The sequence below is a fragment of the Panthera leo genome, chromosome D2, assembly GCF_018350215.1.
Source record: "Panthera leo isolate Ple1 chromosome D2, P.leo_Ple1_pat1.1, whole genome shotgun sequence".
Classification (NCBI taxonomy): domain Eukaryota; kingdom Metazoa; phylum Chordata; class Mammalia; order Carnivora; family Felidae; genus Panthera; species Panthera leo.
This window is the reverse complement of record NC_056689.1, coordinates 12,369,631-12,390,272: the sequence shown is the minus strand read 5'-3', so window position 1 is coordinate 12,390,272 and position 20,642 is coordinate 12,369,631. Positions and strand designations below refer to the sequence as shown.

The window sequence follows — 20,642 nt, the reverse complement described above, 5'->3', positions numbered from 1 at the left end:
GGAGACAGAATCTTAAGCAGGCTCCACGCTCAGCACAGAGCCCAACACGTGGCTGGATCCCATGACCCTGGGATCATGACCTGAGCTGAAATCAAGAGTCGGACGCTCAGCCAACTGAGCCACCCAGGCGCCCCTGGTAGCATTACTTTTCTTATGATACAAGATGCACATCCAATAAAGCATGAAATAAGCGTCAGACATTGTAGATCCAATCCTAGAACAGGCCCCTGATTTTCCATCTGTTTTAGAATCATACTTTACTTCCATATCCAATCATCAATACCACTGGATACAAGCGTCTTCAAACCCATTTTGGTAATGAGTATAAAATCTTTAATAATCTCAGTAAAAAGGAGAGAGCTAGGGGCACCTGGGTGGCTCAATTAAGCATCCAACTCTTGATTTCAGCTCAGGTCATGATCCCAGGGTTGTGAGATTAAGCCCCACGATGGACTCGGTGCTGTGTGGAGCCTGCCCAGGATTCTCTCTCTCTCCCCCTCCCTGTCCCTCCCCTGCACGCTCTCTCAAAATAAATAAATAAAATAAAAATACTTAAAAAGGAGAGATCTAACAGTTTATGAATTTGATGACAGGTCTAAATCCATCAATAAAATATAAAGTTCATGTCTGTCTAAAAGCCCAAGAGGAAGCAATGTTTTCCTTATTCATATTTTTTAAATTTATTTTACCTCTGGACAGGGCTCCACATGGCAGTCTTTTATTGAACAATGGCCATCTTCTGCCCAGAAAGGACATGGTCGCTTCAGATTAACCTTGAGAGAGAGATTGGATTAACATTAGGATAGAAGTGTCACAGTCCGCATGCTAAGTGTCACTGTGTGGGCGCCAATGACATGCTGGTGAGTAAGAAGAAAAAGCTTCCTCTCCCGTGTCATCTATAGAGTTCAGAATCTTAAATGACTGCAGGTTTTCAGACACCCAGGTGTAATATTAATGTAAAAAATAACTGTTATTAGTCCTCTGACACTTCCCGAAAGGAATAAAGTCCAAGCACACTGCTCATCTGCAGACCCTGGAAAGCATTTTCACAACTGTCGGCACCATGCCGTTACCTTACCCGTGAGGATTCGCTCATGCGCCCAGCCACCTAAACGTGCACCGAGCACCCACTATCTGCCTGGCACCATGGAGGTTCTGGGGCAAAAAGAGACACAAAAAGCACTTTCCCCCTGGAACTGATAATCTACTGGAGGGAATGAGTGTTTAATTACAAACAAAAATCCAGAGTTTCACAATGGAAAATAATGGGGCTGGTGGATGGCAGCCTCTGAGGAGGTAATATCTCAGGATGGATCAAAGTTGGAGAAATTGTGCATTTGGATAAGGTGATAGAGCTTGAACAGTTGTGGGAACTGGAAAACAAAACAAAACAGTTTAACTAACTTTTAGTGGGAGAATGAGTGCAGACATAGGAAAGGGATGGACCATTTTCTTTTTTTAAATTAAAAAAAAAATTTTTTTTATGTTTATTTATTTTTGAGACAGAGAGAGATAATGCATGGGCACGGGAGGGGTGGAGAAAGAGACAGAATCGGAAACAGGCTCCAGGCTCTGAGCTGTCAGCACAGAGCCCGATGTGGGGCTCGAACTCAATGGACTGCGAGATCATGACCTGAGCCGAAATCGGACGCCCAACCGACTGAGACACCCAGGCGCCCCAGGGACGGACCATCTTAACCATGTTGTTAAAAACTCTGGATTTTCTTATCTTGAACTTAACAGAAAGTGATTCAACAGGACTGCCAGATGGATTGCCTGAGCCAAAAATCAAAGTTTTATTCTTGTTTCTTCCCTCTGCTACCTCCATGCACAATTCATTATCCACTTCTTCCCACCACCTCCACTGCTTATTTTTTTTTTAATTTTATTTATTTTGAGAGAGAGAGAGGGAGGGAGGGAGGGGAATCCCAGGACTACCCCATGCTCCCTGCTTCTACCGTACAGCAGCCACAGCGATCCCTCTGAAACGTAATTCAGACGGTACCAATCCCTGCTCAACACCTTCCTGTGGCTTCCCGGCACCTTCGGAAGGAATCCCAGCTCTGTAGCAAGCGCCACTAGGCCCTCCCTCACCTGGCCTCCTGTGCACCTCCAGCCACGCTGGCCCTCCTGCCTGGAACGTACCCCCTCCGGCCTGAACATACCCAGCTCCTGGTCTCCAGGCCTCTACAGTGGCTCCTCTTTGCCTGGCCTGTTGCTCCTCCAGGTCTCACGGCCTGCTCCCCTCACCTCGGCCGGGGCTCTCTCAGATACCACCTCGGCAAAGAGTTTCCCTGACCAGACTCTCCAAAGCAGCACTCGGTATGCACCCTACACCCTGTTTTTATTCTTTTCTAGCACTCTCCACTACCTATTTCTGATTTACTTATTGCCTGCATCTCCCATTGTAAGGACTGAGATTTCGCCTTCTTCATTATTCTATCCCCAGTGCCTGGGATACTTAATAGACAGCTCAATCGATAGCCGTTAAATGAAGTGAACAACACCTACGTCACAGAGGAAGAGGCAAAAACACGTGGAACTGGTGACACAAGGAGAGCGAGGTCAGCTCTGACCGTGGAGTTAATCAGGGGAGGCCTCCCTTCAGTTACATATAAAATGGGGAGGACTCGGATACAGGTTTCCTACAGAAAGAGATTTCCAGGCAGAGGGTTCGGGATGTCCGAAGACAACCTCTTTTGGGAACTGCAGGTTCCCTGAACTCCTGGCTTATGCGTCCAATGCCTCTTGGATCTGTCCACAGGACATTCTTCTTGCCATCTCAGAAAACAGCAACCCCATTACTCTAGATCCTCGGGCCAAAATCCCAGCATCACTCTTGACTCCTTACTTTCTCACTCCGCATCCAATACTTCTAAAAATTGGGTTAGTTCAAAACCCAAGTCCCTGTAACGGTCAGGAATGCCTTACGTGGCCTGTCCGTCTGCTCTCTGCCCCTTATTCACTGGCTCCCGGGTTGTTCCTCAAAACAGGAGGCACACTGTAGTGTCAGGGCCTTTGCTCCCACTGGTCCCTCTGCACGGAGTGTGCTCCCTCCAGATATCGACATGGCTTGCTTTCCTACTCTCTTTAGGTCTTCCCCAAATCCCACCTTCTCAGTTTGCTGCTTTATGTTGCTACATTTTAAACATTTAAAAAAATGTTTTTTTTTTTTAATGTTTATTTATTTTTGAGAGAGACAGAGCACAAGCAGGGGAGCAGCAGAGAGAGGGAGACACAGAATCTGAAACAGGCTCCAGGCTCTGAGCTGTCAGCACAGAACCCAATGTGGGGCTCGAACTCGGGAGCGGCAAGATCATGACCCGAGCTGAAGTCCAGTGCTTAACCAACTTAGCCACCCAGGCGCCCCCAAGTTGCTACATTGTAGACTAATCTGTCATGCAGCAACAGAAAACTAGTAACACAGAGCAAGGAGTGGACTGTGGTGGACACTGGAACATGCTGCTAACGTCATCCTTCAGGAAGGGCTTATTACCCCGGGCTTCCAAAAACATTGCAGGCAGCTGGCCTCAGCCGAAGACAGCCACTTAGCACAAGGTCACACCACTCCTTCCAACGGCGGCCTGCAAATGACTGATGGAGGGCTGCAGAGCCGTAGGTCTCTCTGGCAAGGGGGGAGAGTTCTGGAGGGCCATCCCGTCTCCAGGGCTCCCAGAGGGTCACCTGAGGTTTCCACAGAGGCGGACTCCCAGAGCTTCGCCTCCCTTCCGCCCGGTCCTTCCCTGAGCCGTCGCTTCCACGAGCAGTCCCTCAGTAACCTCTTGCACACCAACCACGGTCTCACCTGCTGCCCAGAGAACTGAGGCTGCAACGACTTGTCCAGGTCCAGGAAAAAAATATTGGTCCTTTTACTAGGATCACACTGAACGTATACGCCAACATGGAGAGAACCAACCTCTTGAGCTATAGACACACCTGTCCATTTCTTGAAGGCTACTTTTGGGTCTCCCAGTAGGGTTTTGAGGCTTCCTCCTCTAGGTCTTGCACATTTTTTGACTCACTCCTACATATTTCACCTTTTTTCACTGCTTATGTAAATGGGGATTTCTTTTCCATCATATCCTCTAACTTGTTGTTGTTTGTATTTATGAAGATATTGATTTTTGTACATTAACTTTATAGCCTGCGAGCTTAATGCATTTCTTATCACTTTTGTTCATTTTGTTACTTGAGTTTTCTGGTATACTTCTGTCATTTATAAAAGGAGACCGTTTTCCTTATTCTTTAAAAATGTTTATCCTCTAGCTGTTGTGATATACTAATCCCTCCAACAGTAAAGGAGATATGGGTGCCTCTGTCTCGGTCCCTCACCTAAGTGTGAACTCCTCTATTATTTCCCAGCAAGTAAGAGGTTGGCAATGCTCATGTTAGGATTAAAATGTTCATGTTTAGGAAGTATCCATCATTCCTATTTTTAAAAAAATCAAGAATGTGTGTTTAATTGTGTTAAAGACCTAAAAGCCTTGTCCTTGCATTCTTAGAATAAGATGAACTTGGTCAGGACATACTTTTTTGTAGTATGCTCACAACTCAGCATTATCTTTGATTTCACCTCTACCCTCAGAGCTTACATTCACACCATCAGACAAGTTTTTGGTGTGACCTCTTAGATATAATGCTCATTTGCTCACTTTTCACCTCTTCCAAGTCTACTGCCCTATTCCAAACCCGTTACCTTCCATCTGCAGAAGCCTCCTAAGTGGTTTTTCTCTATTTCCTGTCTCACACCCTTAGTCTATTTTGTACAAATCCCTCCACAAACTGATCACACCTACACTAAAATTCAACATCCTTATGTGGTGAATAGGGCCTTCTAATTTTTTTTTTAATCTGGCCCCTACCCACTTTTCCAACTCTCCATCTCACTCACTTTGCTCCAGCCTATCCCTGTCTTCTTATTCCTCAAACACTCTAGACCTTTACACCTGCAGTTCTTCTCCCCTTCCCTGGAATGTTCTTTCCCCATATCTCGTCATGGCTTTCACGTCACGTAGGTCTTCACTCAAATGGCAGAGTAGGAATACCTTCCTTTCCTGGTCATCCTCGTCAAAGATAAAGCTACCTACCATCCCCACCCCATTAATTACTCTGTATCTCCTACTTTATTTTTCTCCATAGCACTTACCGTATAACCATATGAAATTATATTTCATTGTTGATTGTTTGCCTTCCTAATCAGAATAAAAGCTTCATGAAGTCAGAGTCTTTGTGTTATTCACTATTGTATCCACAGCACTTAGAATAGGGCCTCCCACAGAATAATCATTCAATAAATACTCCATGACTAAAGGAATGGAATGGATAGTACAAGAAATTGTAAACACCAACTACAACAGCCAGCTGACCAGTCGACAGGGGCAGACTGGTGCCTCAACCTGTACACCCTTGTGTGCTCAATCACCAGTAGGTATGTGCATGTTTACAGTTCACCTCTTCTCTTCGCTTTCCTTTCTGCCACTGGTGAACGTACAGGATACTGTGGTGATAAAATGTCCCTTTAGTTTAATTCATAGGTTGACAGAACTAGAAAAGGAGTGGGTATCACTGCTATCCTTGCCATGGAGATAAATCCATTAACGAGATTACTGCATGACCCTCCCTTGGGAGAACAGGAGTATGTTCCCATTACACATGGAGCAATTTTGTTAAATTGGGTAGAACGTTTTTTTAGAACATTGTTCTTTCTGCCTGTCCAACTTTCATTTTTCCTTCTTCTGTAACATCCTCTAATATTCCTTTAAGAAACAATCACTTCCCTTATATTTACGCAAATAGGATTGCTAACCAAAGTGTCTTTCCCTCTTTTGGTCAATTAGACACTTATAGAAGTGTTCTGCCAGAAATTTGACACCTGTACAAAGTGTTGCAAAAATATGGGAAATTGATTCAAGATTTTGGTGGTACCATAAAAAGAATGGCCATTAGTTCCTCCTCTAAATTTTTTTATCCTCAAAAATATTTAAAGACTAAGATAGCCTATGTAGGATAAGGATTAAAAAAAAAGTGTAAAATCATGCTCAATTTTTAAAATAAACTAAAAATGAAAATCAGAGAACTTATGAGCACAAGAGCATAGGCTAAGCAGAACAGCAGCTTCTAAAATATCGTTCTTAAATTTAAAATACCGTTCTTTTGAATGTTGCCTCATTTCTCCTCCCTTTAAGTTGTTATGGTTATACTTGGAGACGACTATTAGGTTTAAGAACCGATTCTGCAGTTTTACTATGAATGGTGCTTGTACCCTCAGCCTGGGGGCCAGCCCTTCTGGTGAATGTCTGCCGCAGGGGTACTTTGTACAGCTAACAATGCTAACACAGACCACTGCCATCAGCACAGCAGAGAACCTGGGTCGGTGTCTAGATGGAGGAGGCAACGTCACAAGGAAGGCTGACCAAGGAAGTCTGGCATTTTGAGCTTCCGTGGAATGAGTCTCTGTCTCAAAAACAAAACTTGAAAGATGACGAATCCCCCAGACACAGCAAGAGGCTTCAGATTCTTTGTGTTCAAAAAGACTATCAGGTTTCACCACAATACTTAATACATTCCAACGATAAAACACACAGAGGGTGCTGAGAAGAGTCAAAATGGGCTTTCAAAAGGGTCATAAAAGTCACATCTGTAGACGGCTGTGTAAAAACCTTTGCTACGAATGGAATCAAAAATTGTAACTGTACCTTGTAATAACGGAAGTAGTCTCTCTCTTGCAATTTTTTTATTTTGGGGAAGATTTTGAAGGTGTTAAAGTTATCAATGCTATCAATATCACACAAGCAATCATCCAGGACTCCGGTGACCTGTGGGGTGGAAAATATATACACAAACATAAAACTTTAAATATGTGCATTACTGATATTCCAACCTTAACAAATCTGTAATATTATATAAAAGAGATAATTTGTTAATTCAAGGTAACAAGTCTTCATTAACTGAGATATAAAACACTAAAGCAATCATTTATTTTACTATGGCCAATTAAGACACAATAGAAGGATCAGATACACCTATTCTGAAGAACTAAGCATTAATGTTTAATGCCTAAAGAGAAGTATATGAAACATACAGAAATTCCAACAAGTATTTGGAATGCTAAAGCCATTTCTTCCAAGATTAACCTAGAAGTCACAGACTGTAAGAATATTGCTGTAGTAGCCTTATCTTTCTTTTCCACTGCCATTTATGGAACACTTATATGATAGGCATGGTGATAAGAACATTACGTTACCTCTTTTTTAAAAAAGTATTCTATGAAATAGGTATTATCCTCATTTTACACCTAAGAAAATCAAGGCTGAGCACGGTTAAAATAATTTTTCCCAAGTAGCAATGAGACTTAGTCCTAAGTCAATCACACTTAAAAATACATGCTTTATCCACTACTCAAAGTATCCATTAAGGCAACAGAAACTGATATTTACAAAGGGAGTTCAGAATCCAAAACTTCCATAAAACATTCTTCCGCTAAATTTAAAAATGGGACTCACTGACATCCACGTCTTGGATGAATCTTCAGGGAATCAGGCTGAGTGAAAAAAGCCAACCCCAAAAGGTTACATACTATGTGGTTTCATTTTTACATTTTGGAAACGGAGAACAGGTTATTGGTTGCCAGGTTAAAGACTGGAGGAGGGAAGGAGGCGGAGTGGGGGCATAGGTTGGAAAGGAGGTCAAGTGTGGTTATAAAAGGGCAAGAAGAAGGATCCCTGTGGTGATCAAATTATTCAGTATCTTGACCATCGTGGTGGATACACAAACCTAAACGTGATAAAAGTGAAAAGAATACATACACACACAAATGAGACAAGGGGGAATCTGAAGACCAGCAGATTGAATCAGTGCCAATGTCCTGGTGATAATACTGCACTGTACGTTTATAAAATGTTACCATTGGGGAAAACTAGATGAATTGTAGGTGGCATTTCTTTGTATTATTGCTTACAACTGCATGGAACCTACAATTATCTCAATTGAAATTAAAATTTAAAAACAAAAAGGGGACCCAGTCTTTTAAAGGTCATTCACATGATCCACTGGAGGAATCTATGCAAAGAATGACCAGAACCTGGAAACCAGAACATCCCAGTTGTTTCTTTCTCAGGCTTTGCCCCTAGGGCTGTAAATAAGTCTCCAAACTCTCTACAACATAAAGAGTCAGAGGTACATTCTCTTTAAAGAACAAAGGATCATTAACAAGAATTTTAGCTCTAGAATTCCATATGCTTTACTATCCTAGTTACTGAGATCCTGTCACCAACTCTACTGAAATTCATTCCATTTCTCAAGCTTACTATTTATAAAACCTCAAATTCTAAGTAATAGGGATGGGGGGGGGGTGTAGAAATAAGAACCAAAAGCTTTCTATGTTTTAAAAATATTTTCTCCAGACATTTCTCTTTCGTATAAATTTTTCTTAAATTGTTTATTTTTAGTTAGTAAACCACCACAGTTTATTTTTTAAAGATGTTTTAATTGTGGTAGGGGTTGGGGTAAGGTATACAAAATTGTCACGTACCTACTTCTAACTCTTAAAGACAACTACTAAGACAAAAACCTGTATATCACCAAAATTTTTTAAAAAATACAAATACAGCTATTTTTTAAAGTCCCTTTCTAATTACATTCATCTTCCTCCTTACGGAGGTAGAATATCTTATTTTTGTTATTTTTCTTTGTAATTTCATCACATGTGATATACATCCTGAAGCAATATACTTAAGAGCTCATTTTTGAACTTTAATATTAATGGAATCTATTGTGGGAATTATGTTGTAATATACTTCTTTTGCTAACATTTTGACATCTACCCAAAATAATGAGTTTTCTAGTAGCTCATTCATTTTCCCTGCTGTAAATGTTACATTACATGAAAATATCATAATGTATTTGTTCTACTGTTGACCCATAAGGTAGGCAGAATGATGCCCCCCAAAGATATCCATACCCTAATTCCTAAAACCTGTAAATCTGTTATTGTAGGCGGTGGAAGGGACTTTGCAGACATGATTAAGTTAAGGATCCTGAGATGGTAAGATTATACTGGATTATTTGGGTGGACTCAATACTAAGAACCTTGAAAGAGGAAGACAAGAGTGTGAGTCAGAGAGACACTGGAAGATGTTACACTACTGGCTTCTAAGATAGAAGAGGCCACATGCCAGAAGCACTGCAGCCTCTAGAAGCTTGGAAAAGGCAAGGAATGATTCTCCCCTAGAGCCTCCAAAAAAAAAAAAAAAAGGCAGCCTTGATTTTATCCCTGTGAAACCCACGTTAAACCACTAAGTTCGTGGTAATTTGTTAGAGCAGTAACAGGAAACTAATACAAAACATATGTAGGTTGTTTCCAGATTTAGCTAAATAATGCTACACAAAGGTTTGCCATGATCTCGTTACGTATAAGAGTTTCTCCAGTTTATATGCTTAAAGTGGAATTACTATAGCTTATTTTCAAAATAGGTTACCAATTTACAACCCTATCCAACAGCAGATGGAATTACTGCTGAATTATCTCCTTACCAATATTGGATATTGAATTTTTGCCAATCTAGTAAGAACGAAAGGGTATCTGATTTTTGTACTAATGAGGTATAATGTTTTATAAGACATTTGTAATTGTTCCTTGTGTGAAATACCTGTTTGTCCTTTCTCATTTTTCTTTTTTTAAAGATTTTTTAAAGTTCATTTATTTTGAGAGAGAGAGAGAGAGAGCGCGCGAGCGAGCGCTGGGGAAGGGCAGAAAGAGAAGGAGAGAGAATCCTAAGCAGGCTCCACACTGCCGGCACGAAGCTCAATGCAGGGCTTGAACCCACAAACCATGAGATCATGACCTGTGCCAAAACAGAGTCGGACGCTTAACCAACTGAGCCACCCGGATGCCCCTTTTTTTCATTTTTTTACTGGGTTGTCTTTTTCATACTGACCTGCAGGAATCAGTACCACTTTCCCCACTCTATTACATTCTTCTGGAACTCCAATCACACAAATTAGACCATGTCTCATAAGCTCTCTTTAAAATCTACTATCCCATTATTTTTCTGGGCTTCATTCTGGATTTGCATTTATTTTCCCTTCATTTATTCATTCATTCATTCATTCAACCTATTTGAGGACCTACCTAACATGAGCCTTGCACTGTTCTAAGTGCTGAGGATGCAGAAGGAAAAAAAAAAAAAAGGCAAAAATCTCTGCCCTCCAGGGGCTTCCAGATGGTAATAAAGGGACAGGAAAACTAGGGAATGGAGACCATCAGTGCAGAACTGAGCTCCTACTATTTTAGAAAGTATAATTTAAAAAGGTCTCAGTGAAACTTTGGCAAATTTTGGTAATACTTCAAGGGGGAAAAGGAACAAGCCGCGCTATGTGGGGGGTGTGCTATGTGGGAGCGTGGGGGCACGCATGCCAGGCACTGGGAATACAAAGCTCAAGGCCCTGAGGCAGTATGCTCACCTGAAGTTCCTGAGGAAATAGGACAAGGACTATGTCGTATGTAAAAAGGAGAAACAGGAGACCATTTTAAGACTCTGGCCTTTACTGGAACTTGGCGTTTTCTTACACCAACCAATTCTCCCACTCTCCAACGCGAACTGGGCGCCCAATTCAGTTCTGATGCTATCTGGAGTTAGAGCAGACCTCACAGATTAGGGGTTCAGTCACACACCACGATCCCCACTTTAGGTATCACCGCCAAGCTCCAGGCCACCTGTACGTCTGACTGACCGGCTATGAACTGGGGGTTCCAATGACTCTCAAGTTCAGTAATTTGCAATGGCATATAGAACCAGAGAAACACTTACCTTATATCTACTGGTTTATTGTTAAGATACAACTCAGGAAGCACCAAATGGAATAGGTGCAGAGGGAAAGCTACTGGGAGTGCAAGTTCAGGGCTTCCATGCCTCTGAGCCACCCTCCCAGAAAGTCTATGTTTCGCCCACCTGGAAGCTCATCCATCTTGTTTTAAGAGCTTTTATATTTTTCAAAATTTTTTTATGTTTATTTTTGAGAGAGTGCTAGCAGGAGAGGGGCAGAGAGAGAGGGAGGCAGATTCTGAAGCAGGCTCTAGGTTCTGAGCTGTCAGCACAGAGCCTGACTCAGGGCTCGAACTCAGGAACTGTGAGGTCATGACCTGAGTGGAGTCAGAGGCTCACCCAAATGAGCCACCCAGACGCCCCAAGAGCTTTTACGGAGCTCTGTCTCCAGCATCCCTCTCCCCGTCCCAGTGGTCATGGGTGGGGCTAAAATTCCAATGCTCTAATCACTTGGCGTGTCTGATGATCAGTACCACCCTGAGGTGATCTAGGGGTTCCCATTAGGATAAATAGGTGTGATTAAAAGGGGCTCATTATAAATAACAAAAGGCATTCCGACTATTCTGGAAATTCCAAGGTTTTTCTTTTTTTAGTATTTATTTTTGAGAGAGAAGAGAACAGAGCAGGGGAGGAACAGAGAGAGGCAGAGAGAGAATCCCAAGCAGGCTCCACACTGTCAGCACTGAGCCCAATGAGGGGCTCCATCCCACTAACCGTGAGATCATGACCTGAGCCAAGATCAAAAGTGGGACGCTCAACCAAATGAGCCACTCGGGTGCCCCGCCTATCCAGATCTAAAGATGAGAATCCTGTTCTGGAGATTTTGACAATCAGTTATATAGGTGGTATTTAAAGCTGAGAAACCAAATGAGAGAACCAAGATAGAGAAGGGAAAGAGTACACGACCTGAAACCTGAGGCTGAAATAACTAGCGGTCAGTAGTAGCAGAGGAGAAGTAAGCAAAGGACACTAGTACAGCCAGCCTAAAAGAAAGGAAGAAAATCAGAAAAGTACAGTATCCTGAAAGCCCAAAGAAATAAGGTATTTCAAGGAGAGTAAGCCATGAGCTGTGGGGAAAAAAATGCTGTCTATAGGTAAAGCTAAGGTTTAAAAACTATTGGCTTTAGTGACAAGACAGACATTAATGACCTTGACAAGAACAGTTTCAGAGAGGTAGGGGCGAAAGTCTGACTGGAATAGGCTGGCGAGAGGACCAGAATAGGACGAATAAAGATAATTCCTTTGAGGAGTTTTTCCATAAGGGGAACAGAAAAAGGGAGCAGAGCCAGAAAAGATGGGTGGGTCAAGACAGAACTTTAAAATAGAATTAACAGTATGTTTTAGGATGACAGTAACAATCCATCAGACAAGGAAAAATTAATGATCCAGGAGAGAAAAAAAGATTTGCTCAAAACATGATCTTGAAAGAAGGAACTGGGACCTAATATATGAGAGGGATTGGCTTTTGATAAGAGTTCACAGTTCATCTACGGCAATCCATTGGAAGGCAAAATGTCAGGGAACAGAGACAAATGGGTGCATAAATATGGATTACATTGTTAGTGTGAAGTATGAAACGAAGAAAAGGAAAAGTGGGGCACCTGGGTGGCTCAGTCGGTCAAGCACCCAACTTCAGCTCAGGTCATGATCTTGGGGTCTGTGAGTTCAAGGCCCTGCATCCGGCTCTGTGCCGACAGCTCAGAGCCTGGAGCCTGCTTCGGATTCTGTGTCTCCCTCTCTCTCTGTCTCTCAAAAATAAACAAACATTAAAAAAAAAAAAAAAAAAAAAAAGGAAAAGTATCGGAGGATTAGAAAAAGACATAAAATGGTTGCCTGATTCAGGAATCATTTCTTCTGCTGGATATAATCAGCTATTTAATCCATCCATGGAGTTTTTAATTTCATCTCTAGAAATCCTATCACACTGTTTTAATCTTTTTGATCATTCTTTAAAATCTCTTGTTCCCTTTTCACAGTTTCAGGTCAGTGTCCCTATCTGTGCCCCCCACCCCTTTGTATTTAAATTCACTATGTCTCCTGTGTTTAAATTATGTCTGATATTTTCAGAATCTAAGGTTATCACAGGTCTTTTTCTATAGGCTATATTTCCATTATCTCATTCACAGTGCCTTGTGTTTTGTGATTTTTGACTATTAGCTGCTTATTCTCCTTGGCACGGGCTCTTGAAGACTTCTTTAGGGTTTGGGTTGAAAATAAATTCCTCCAGAGGGGATGGACATTTGCTATTACCAGTAAGCTGGGGGCATACCAACCTGGGTCTGCTATAAATCAAATTTTCCACTTGAAGCTTTTCCCAGCATAGGTGGCATGAATTTGGCCTGCAAACCTTTATAGGAACAAGTTCATGGTTACAAATTCTCGAGGGAGTTTCCCCCCCACTCCCCTTCCCTGGCAAGCTTCTTACTCTCCCCTTATTCCTGGTAGGATTCATTTCTCATGTTGAGGCCGTAGCTCTTTGGAGTTCAAGCTTTATGATGGGGTCTTTTAGTTTCCTCTCTTTGGGCACACAACCCTTATTTCTTGTCCATTCCACACCAAGGAGCAATTAAAGCAGAAACCCAGGGTCTTCAGGGTTTGGGGGAAATCCTCAGGGTCATGGACTGGAGCAGCACTGTTTGAGTCTCAAGATCTGACTTTCCACTGGGGGCTGGGGAGCTCTATGTATTCTTTGATTTCATGCCACCTCAGAAATGCATTTAGAAAGATTTAAAAATACATCTGACTAAAATTACTTCTTTACAGGAAGATTAACTTGTCATATCATTTGTATGCACGAGGTCTTTAGTTTCTAGTGCCTTCCAGACTACAAAGCCCATTCGCATTTAATTTATAAGAAAACGGAGTATGAGATATACAAATGCCTATCATTTTAAGGGTTCAAAAATAACTTTATGCTTTCATTGCAAGGAGACATAGTCGATATAGTCCTCTCCTTAAATGATTTCTTTTAAATGGAGGTATTTTCTTTTAAAAAAAAAAAATTTTTTTTTTTTAACGTTTTTATTTATTTTTGAAACAGAGAGAGATAGAGCATGAATGGGGGAGAGTCAGAGAGAGAAGGAGACACAGAATCTGAAACAGGCTCCAGGCTCTGAGCTGTCAGCACAGAGCCTGACGCGGGGCTTGAACCCACGAACTGCGAGACCGTGACCTGAGTTGAAGTCGGACACTTAGCCGACTGAGCCACCCAGGCGCCCCAGGTGTTTTCTTTTTTAAATCGAATTCTTCCCTTTATGCTTTATTGGGCTTTCTCCCCCCCACCCCCCACCAAGAAAGAACTATCTTAGTTGCACTTTTTTTATTTTCCTGGGTCTCCCTCAGATTTCTATACCCCAAAGAAGCAGGCATACAGAGATGTACTGCACAGAAGAAAAAGGGGCCTACGAGGGGTCCAGTTCAACCTTGTTCACTTAACAAGTGTGGTATTAGTCATGTAAGCTTTTTGAACTTCAGTTACCTCAATAGCCCCACTTCTGAGAAGTATCCAATAAAATGAGATAATGTATATTTAAACGTGTTAGAGATTAAAGTACTATCTAAAATGTGCTCCAACTTCTATATTAGAAAGTACCACTGGAAACAAAAACCAAACGTATCCACTTTGGAGGACTGTTTGGAACAATGCTACTTTGAATATGCACAAATCTTTAATTTTTAAACTACAGGTATTCATTTGGACATGATGAAATGACATATATTCATTTAAATACAATAAAATAAAAATTTTACCTTAATAAATTGCATGTGTAACGTGCAATTATAAAACATTAACACATGTAACTAGCAGATAAAGATGACTAAAATGAAGCTTCTAGATTGATGGCAACGTATACAATTAATATAAGGCATAAAAAGGAAAAACGACAAGAATCCCATTTTAGAAAAATATCTAAATGTACATGCCACTCAAAAACAATCACCCAACCAGTGACTAGAAAATAATTTTGCTAAAGGTAATTTGGGAAATTTACTTTTTATTAATATAGTAGATACTCCCACCCAGATTTCCGCTACTTCAGTGTTTTCTAGGTGGGGTTCAAAAGGTAGCTCACAGGATAATTGCATTACAGCTACTTACACGGCTCATTTAAAATTGCTGATCCCTGGGGCACATCCGGATCCACTAAATCAGAACATGTGGCGGCGGCAGGGCCAGAGAATCTGCATTTTAACACGCTCACCAATACCAAAACCAAGTCTGCCCCCTTTTATTTTTAGCACATCATTCATTTGAAAAAAATACCCAAACGCGAACAAATCAGGCTATTCGGGCATTCTGGGACTGAGTGCAGGACACCCTAACGCCCTGAAAACAGCGTGCGAACCGTCAGAAAAACATGTTTACACGGCTCCGCTCACAGCTTCGGTTTTTCTCAGCAGTGAGTATTAATTGCCTACAATGACATCTCCCCTCATTATCGAGCCACCTGAGACACGGTTCCTTCCTCTCTCTCTCTTAGCAGTTTTGCCACTTTGCAGCAGGTGCAGACGAGGCGCGGCTGCACCTGGCAGTCTATTCAGAACCTTCTGTAGAAAAGCAGTCAGCACCGCTCTCCAGGCACAAGGCTGTGTGGTCAGCTAACCTTCCCACGTCCGGCGTGTTGACAACACGTCTGTAGTAACACTGTTTCACAAAGGCAGCCCCTCAACTCTAGCCCACCCTCCTGCCATCACCTCGCTGCTCACAGACCTGCAAAGGCCAGCTCCCCCCCCCCCCGCCGCCCCCCCCCCCACGTCTCTTGCTTGGGCTCATCCGGAGATGCCACAAGTTGGGTGGAAATACAGCAGTCCCAAGGAAAGATGCCAGAGCGAGGGTAGCAGCCGAGGGGCTTAGAGAGCCCCAGAAGTTCAAGCAAGTTGGTGAGTCCCGTCCCCTCCCTATGCACCCCACTTCTGCGGGGCGCGGGGTCCACCTCCCCTCCCTCCTGGGAGGGACGGGAGGGCTTCACCGTTTCTACGCGTGTTGTCTCCCCCCCAAACCGCGGATGACGTTTTCATTCCCGTCTCCTCTCCCGCCACACTCCCAGCCGCTTAAAAAAAAATCAGAAAAGGAAAACGAAAACACCTCAGGGGACCGTCACCATCTTCCTCTTTTTGCTGCCATCACCCCGCGAGCGTCGCCATCCCCCGCACACGGCACGCGGCTCGCGGACGTTTCCTGGACGTGACGGTTCGGTTCCAGACCCCGGCCCCTTTCCGCTCGCCAGAAATCCCCCTCGGGGTCCGGCGCCGGCCCTCTCCCGGAGCCCCAGCCCCGGCCCGTTCGCCACCGCCGCGGGCGTTCGGCCGGCGTCCCCGCCCCGCCATCACTCGGGCTCACCTGGGCCTCGACGACGCTCGGGAGGAAGCTCAGGGTGACCAGCAGCTGCACTGCGGCCGCCGCCCCCTGCCCGGCGCCGGCCCGCCGGGGCCCCCGGCTCATGCTGACCTCTCCCCCCACCGCGGCCGGCCGGGCCCCTCGGGGCCGGGGAACGGCGGGCGGCCCGGGCGACGACCCAAGGGGACGGCTCCCGGCGGCTAAGAGGCTCCAGGGTCAGAGGTCTGCACGCCCGTCCCGAGGAGGGGGCCGCTCTCCCCAGCTCCCGGCAGCTGCGAGTGAGGCTGAAGAGCCGAGCGCCCCCACTTCATCTCCTAGGCGGCCCCGCCCCCCGGCTTCCCCTTCGCCCCGGCCACGCCCCCTCCGAGCGCGGGGCCTTGTGGGAGTTGTGGTCTCGCGCGGCCACGAGGGGGCCTCCTGCCGGAAGGCGGGGCAGGGGGCCGCGAGAACCCGGGAACTACAACTGCGGAGGCCGCTCCGCCTCCCCGGGGCCTTGGGCTCCACGGCGGCCAATGAGGCAGGACCACGAGGGCCTCCAAAACAAGAGGAGGTGGCGCGGGGAGCGCTCCTCCCGGCCGGCCGCCGTCTCCTCTCCCCCTCCCCCCGGCGGTTGCTCCTGGAAACCGGGGGGAGGGGGGGCCGCCCCGCCCCGTACGTTGCTCCTTAACATCGCACAGCCGCCAGGCTTCGGGATCCGCCCGCTACCTAAGCAAATGAGGAACCAGTGGTGCAGGATCTTCGACTTTCGAGCCGAAGCGTTTTCTTGGTTCATTCAGTGTTCTGTGGCTTCACATCTACTGCAAGTGCATTATAAGAATCAGCCACCTCCACCTGCTACTTGGAGAGGTGACTTCGGCTCCTCTTTTATTTTATACGCCCCGGACGTGGATGTCCTCTCTTCCCCGGCCCACTCCCTCTCCTCTGATGAGAGAAACACAATGCACGTTGAAGAATGGGAACAAACCCAATCGTTTATAATGATGTATTGGAACGGGGCTATACGCATAGAAGAACTGGAAGTGATACAGAGCGGGTTCAATTCCCCGCTCTGAAACATCCTAGTTTGTTATGTGTCTTTAGACAAGTTACTTAACCTCTGTGAGCCTCAATTTGTTCATCTGTAAGTGAAGACAATAATACCCACCTCAGATATTCTAGGATTACGTAAGATTACATAGATTACATACATAAAGGGCTTAGTAGGGTGCCTAGCACAAAGAAGTGTTCAATAAATGATGGCTGCTACTCGTTTTATTAATAGCCTTGATTTCTAGAGAATTAGTAATGCAACACCATACATTTATGTAGTGTGTATTACTTTCCCACCGCTTCTATAACAAATTAGCATAAATTTAGTGACCTAAGCTTCCGAAGACCGGAACCCCAAATTATATCAGCCAGGCTGCATTTCTTCTAAAGGCTTTAGGGGGCAATATGTTTCCTCGCCCATTCCAGCCTCTAAAAGCCACCTGCATTCCTCAGGTCATGACTGTGCCCCCACATTATCACATTTCACTCCCTCCGCTTCCATTGTCACATGCCTTCTCTTGCTGACCCTAACTCTTCTGCCTCCCTCTGATAAAGACCCCTGTGATTACATGGGGCCCACCCAGATAATCCAGGGTAATCTCCCCATCTCAATTTTTTTTGAGAGCTTGTTTATTGGGCAGGTGGATGGGTGGGTGCCAGCCCTTAAAATTCTTAATCACTTCTTCAAAGTCCTTTTTGGCCTATAAGGTAATACACTCACAGCTTTGGGGATTAGGGTGTGCACACATCTTTGGGGACCTTAAGCAGTCAACACAGTGTGTTATACCTTTCTGAGCATTTTCATAATTTGTGGAGCCTAGTGCAAAACGAAAATGCAGGGTCCTGGTTCAAAATGTGGTAAGAATTTCAAGACAGTGATATTAGGTCATTAAACCAAGAGCAGGGTCCTTCTTTCAAAAAAAAATATAATGTTTATTTTTGAGAGAGAGAGACAAAGCGCCAACGGGGAGGGGCAGAGAGGGAGATACAGAATCTGAAGCAATTATTATTAATTATATTGTGATAATAACAATAATTAATTATATTAATGTTGATGTTATTAATATTAATTATTGATATTATTATTAATATAATTAATAATAATTGTTCTGTGTGCTGCAGGTTTTCAATGAGTAGTGTCATAATGGGCTTAAGTCAAGATGAATGGTTCTTTTGGTTGTTGTTGTTTAAGTAGGCTCCATATCCAGCGTGGACCCCAAAGCCCCAATGTGGGGCTTGAACTCACGACCCTGATATCAAGACCTGAGCTGAGATCAAGAGTCGGACGCTTAACCGACTGAGTCACTTAGGCGCCCCAAGTCAAGATTAGTCTTATTCAGAATATTGGTACTTGAAATGTAGTCACATTGACAACATGCACAAAACCAAGTTTCTATTCATCGCAGATTTTTTCCATTTTGCTCTCAAATACAAATGATTCCCCGTCCCTCTTATCTCTTTGTTTTCTCTCCCCTCCTCTCCGCTCCATACCTCTCTCCTCTCTGAGAGGATGGCCTAATTATGTCATCCCAAAGTCTAGAGTGGGTCATCCAGATTCCTATTGCAGTTCCTACCCATGACATTCATTTAACTCTAACAGTCTGCCCGCTCTGTATTAGGGTTAGCTTTTCCAGTGTATATGCATATTATAGGTGTCTAGAGTGTAAAGTTTCAGAGGACTCTATCTTTTTATACTATATTCTCTTTAGGGGCTATGTCAGTTCGCATGAACAGTAATTGATACACATTTGTTATTTGGTTGATATTACTTACGATCTCAATTTATTTTAGAAGACATCTGTCTCAGAACCAATCCTGGATGGGTGCCCCTAAACGTTTCCTGTGGACAGCTGGGAAGTAGTTTCATTGGACAGGAATATTCCTGGAGAAGCCAGGAAGATGAAACGGGCAGCCTTTCATTAAGGCAAGGGATTACATGTGCTCAAACAGAGGTGTATTTGGGCATTATCGAAAAGACAGAGGAGAGTAATAGACTTGTCAGAGGATTGGTTGAGACCAATTACTGGAAATCTGTTACTTCAAGCATTTTGGTTTTTCCTCAAGCATTATTTGAAATGTCTTTACTCGTGGTGGTTGAAGCAATGGCTTGAGACTGGTCTTGAACAGATTACTGTAACACTTAAGAGACTTTGGGAGTTAGCAACACTGCACTGTCTTCGGGCTTCCAAGATACCATCAAATGTATTGTGTTTCTTTGATGATTTTTTGGCTGGGTTAACTTGTGACTTCTAATGAAGGAAATCGTTGATGAATGGTTCTAAATAAAAGCCAAGGTAATGGGGTGGAAATTTAATAACATCAATAATTTTCACTTCTGATGGCAAGCTGAATTGTGGTTAACAAACCTGCTGAGTAGTGGCAATCTGTTGTGTTTAAACAAGTGTATTTGTACTGGTGTATTAACAACCTGCCAGGGCAATTTTGTTTTGAAAGTAGATTTCCACCTGCAACTTAGTTATAAAGGGAATTTTGGGGTGATGATAGGATTTCTCAATTTTACTGAGGGAATTTCTTCCCCTTTTCTTCTGACAAGTAATAGGGATTAAAAGTAATTAAAATGAAAGACCTTGGCCAGCCTGTGGCCTGTTATTAGTTACCTACCTAAAGCATTCACTGTTTTTCTTTAATATTTACTCAGCTGTGACACTCTCAAGCATTTTCACTTAACAGCATTAAAGCTGATAAACTGGAGTAAGTTGGAATTATTTCCACTTCTAAAGGAGTTTGCACGGAGATATATGCAGTTTGGATAAAACCTTCTTTTATGTAACAAACACATGGCGTTATGCTAAAAGTTAATATGTAATGCAATCAGAGGGAAAATCTCCTAAATGTAAATAATTGAGAAAACCAGAATCAGGATTCTGCCAATTTCATTCTCCCACCTAATTTCTATGTTGCAAAAGACTGCACATAATCACAAAGTCCTATGTAACTGGCCTGCATATTGGGACTGTGTGACTTTTTTTTAAAAAATTTTTCAATGTTTTTTATTTATTTTTGGGACAGAGAGAGACAGAGCATGAACAGTGGAGGGTCAGAGAGAGAGGGAGACACAGAATCGGAAGCAGGCTCCAGGCTCCGAGCCATCAGCCCAGAGCCTGACGCGGGGCTCGAACCCACGGACTGCGAGACCGTGACCTGGCTGAAGTCGGACGCTTAACCGACTGCGCCACCCAGGCGCCCCAAGGGACTGTGTGACTTTATTCCAGCTGCTACTCCAGTCCACTCCACATAGGGTCTAGGGCACGTCACAGAAGGGCTAACACTGAGCATGTTCTTATGATGTGAAAATGAACATTACAGGAAGTAGAGGGGGACAAGGTCATGGAAATGGTGATGGCAGGGAGGGAAAAGCAGAGAAGGTCATAGGTGGTCATAAGTGGCTGCTAGAAGTGTGTTCCTGCATTGGCACTGACTGAGCTCTTCCT

At 43.7% G+C, this 20,642-nt stretch overlaps 2 protein-coding genes across 4 annotated transcripts in view; one reads left to right on the top strand and one right to left on the bottom strand.

The window, feature by feature from the left end:
- ERO1B (endoplasmic reticulum oxidoreductase 1 beta) overlaps positions 1-16,469 on the bottom strand; it is a 62,036-nt gene extending 45,567 nt beyond the window's left edge. For all 3 annotated transcript variants that reach the window (XM_042909165.1, XM_042909163.1, XM_042909164.1), the window contains exons 1-3: positions 16,165-16,469; positions 6,696-6,815; positions 690-773 (exon numbers count right to left, since the gene is read on the bottom strand). In XM_042909165.1, coding sequence (XP_042765099.1) covers positions 690-773; positions 6,696-6,815; positions 16,165-16,266 — 306 coding nt within the window. In that variant the 5' untranslated portion in view covers positions 16,267-16,469. The remainder of the gene's footprint in view (positions 1-689; positions 774-6,695; positions 6,816-16,164) is intronic.
- On the top strand, positions 16,265-19,851 carry LOC122201787 (translation initiation factor IF-2-like). Its single transcript, XM_042907784.1, has 3 exons — positions 16,265-16,383; positions 16,424-17,007; positions 18,982-19,851. The coding sequence occupies exons 1-3, from the start codon at positions 16,265-16,267 to the stop codon at positions 19,299-19,301; spliced, it is 1,023 nt and encodes a 340-aa protein (XP_042763718.1). The 3' UTR covers positions 19,302-19,851.
- The last annotated feature ends 791 nt before the right edge of the window (positions 19,852-20,642 follow it).

Bases quoted from the DNA above. Each gene is read 5' to 3' on its own strand.
- LOC122201787 (XM_042907784.1), top strand. From the start codon at position 16,265: ATGCTGACCTCTCCCCCCACCGCGGCCGGCCGGGCCCCTCGGGGCCGG. The intron at 16,384-16,423 runs GTCTGCACGCCC...CGCTCTCCCCAG, and splicing joins AAGAGGCTCCAGGGTCAGAG to CTCCCGGCAGCTGCGAGTGA. The intron at 17,008-18,981 runs GTGACTTCGGCT...AATTTATTTTAG, and splicing joins TCCACCTGCTACTTGGAGAG to AAGACATCTGTCTCAGAACC.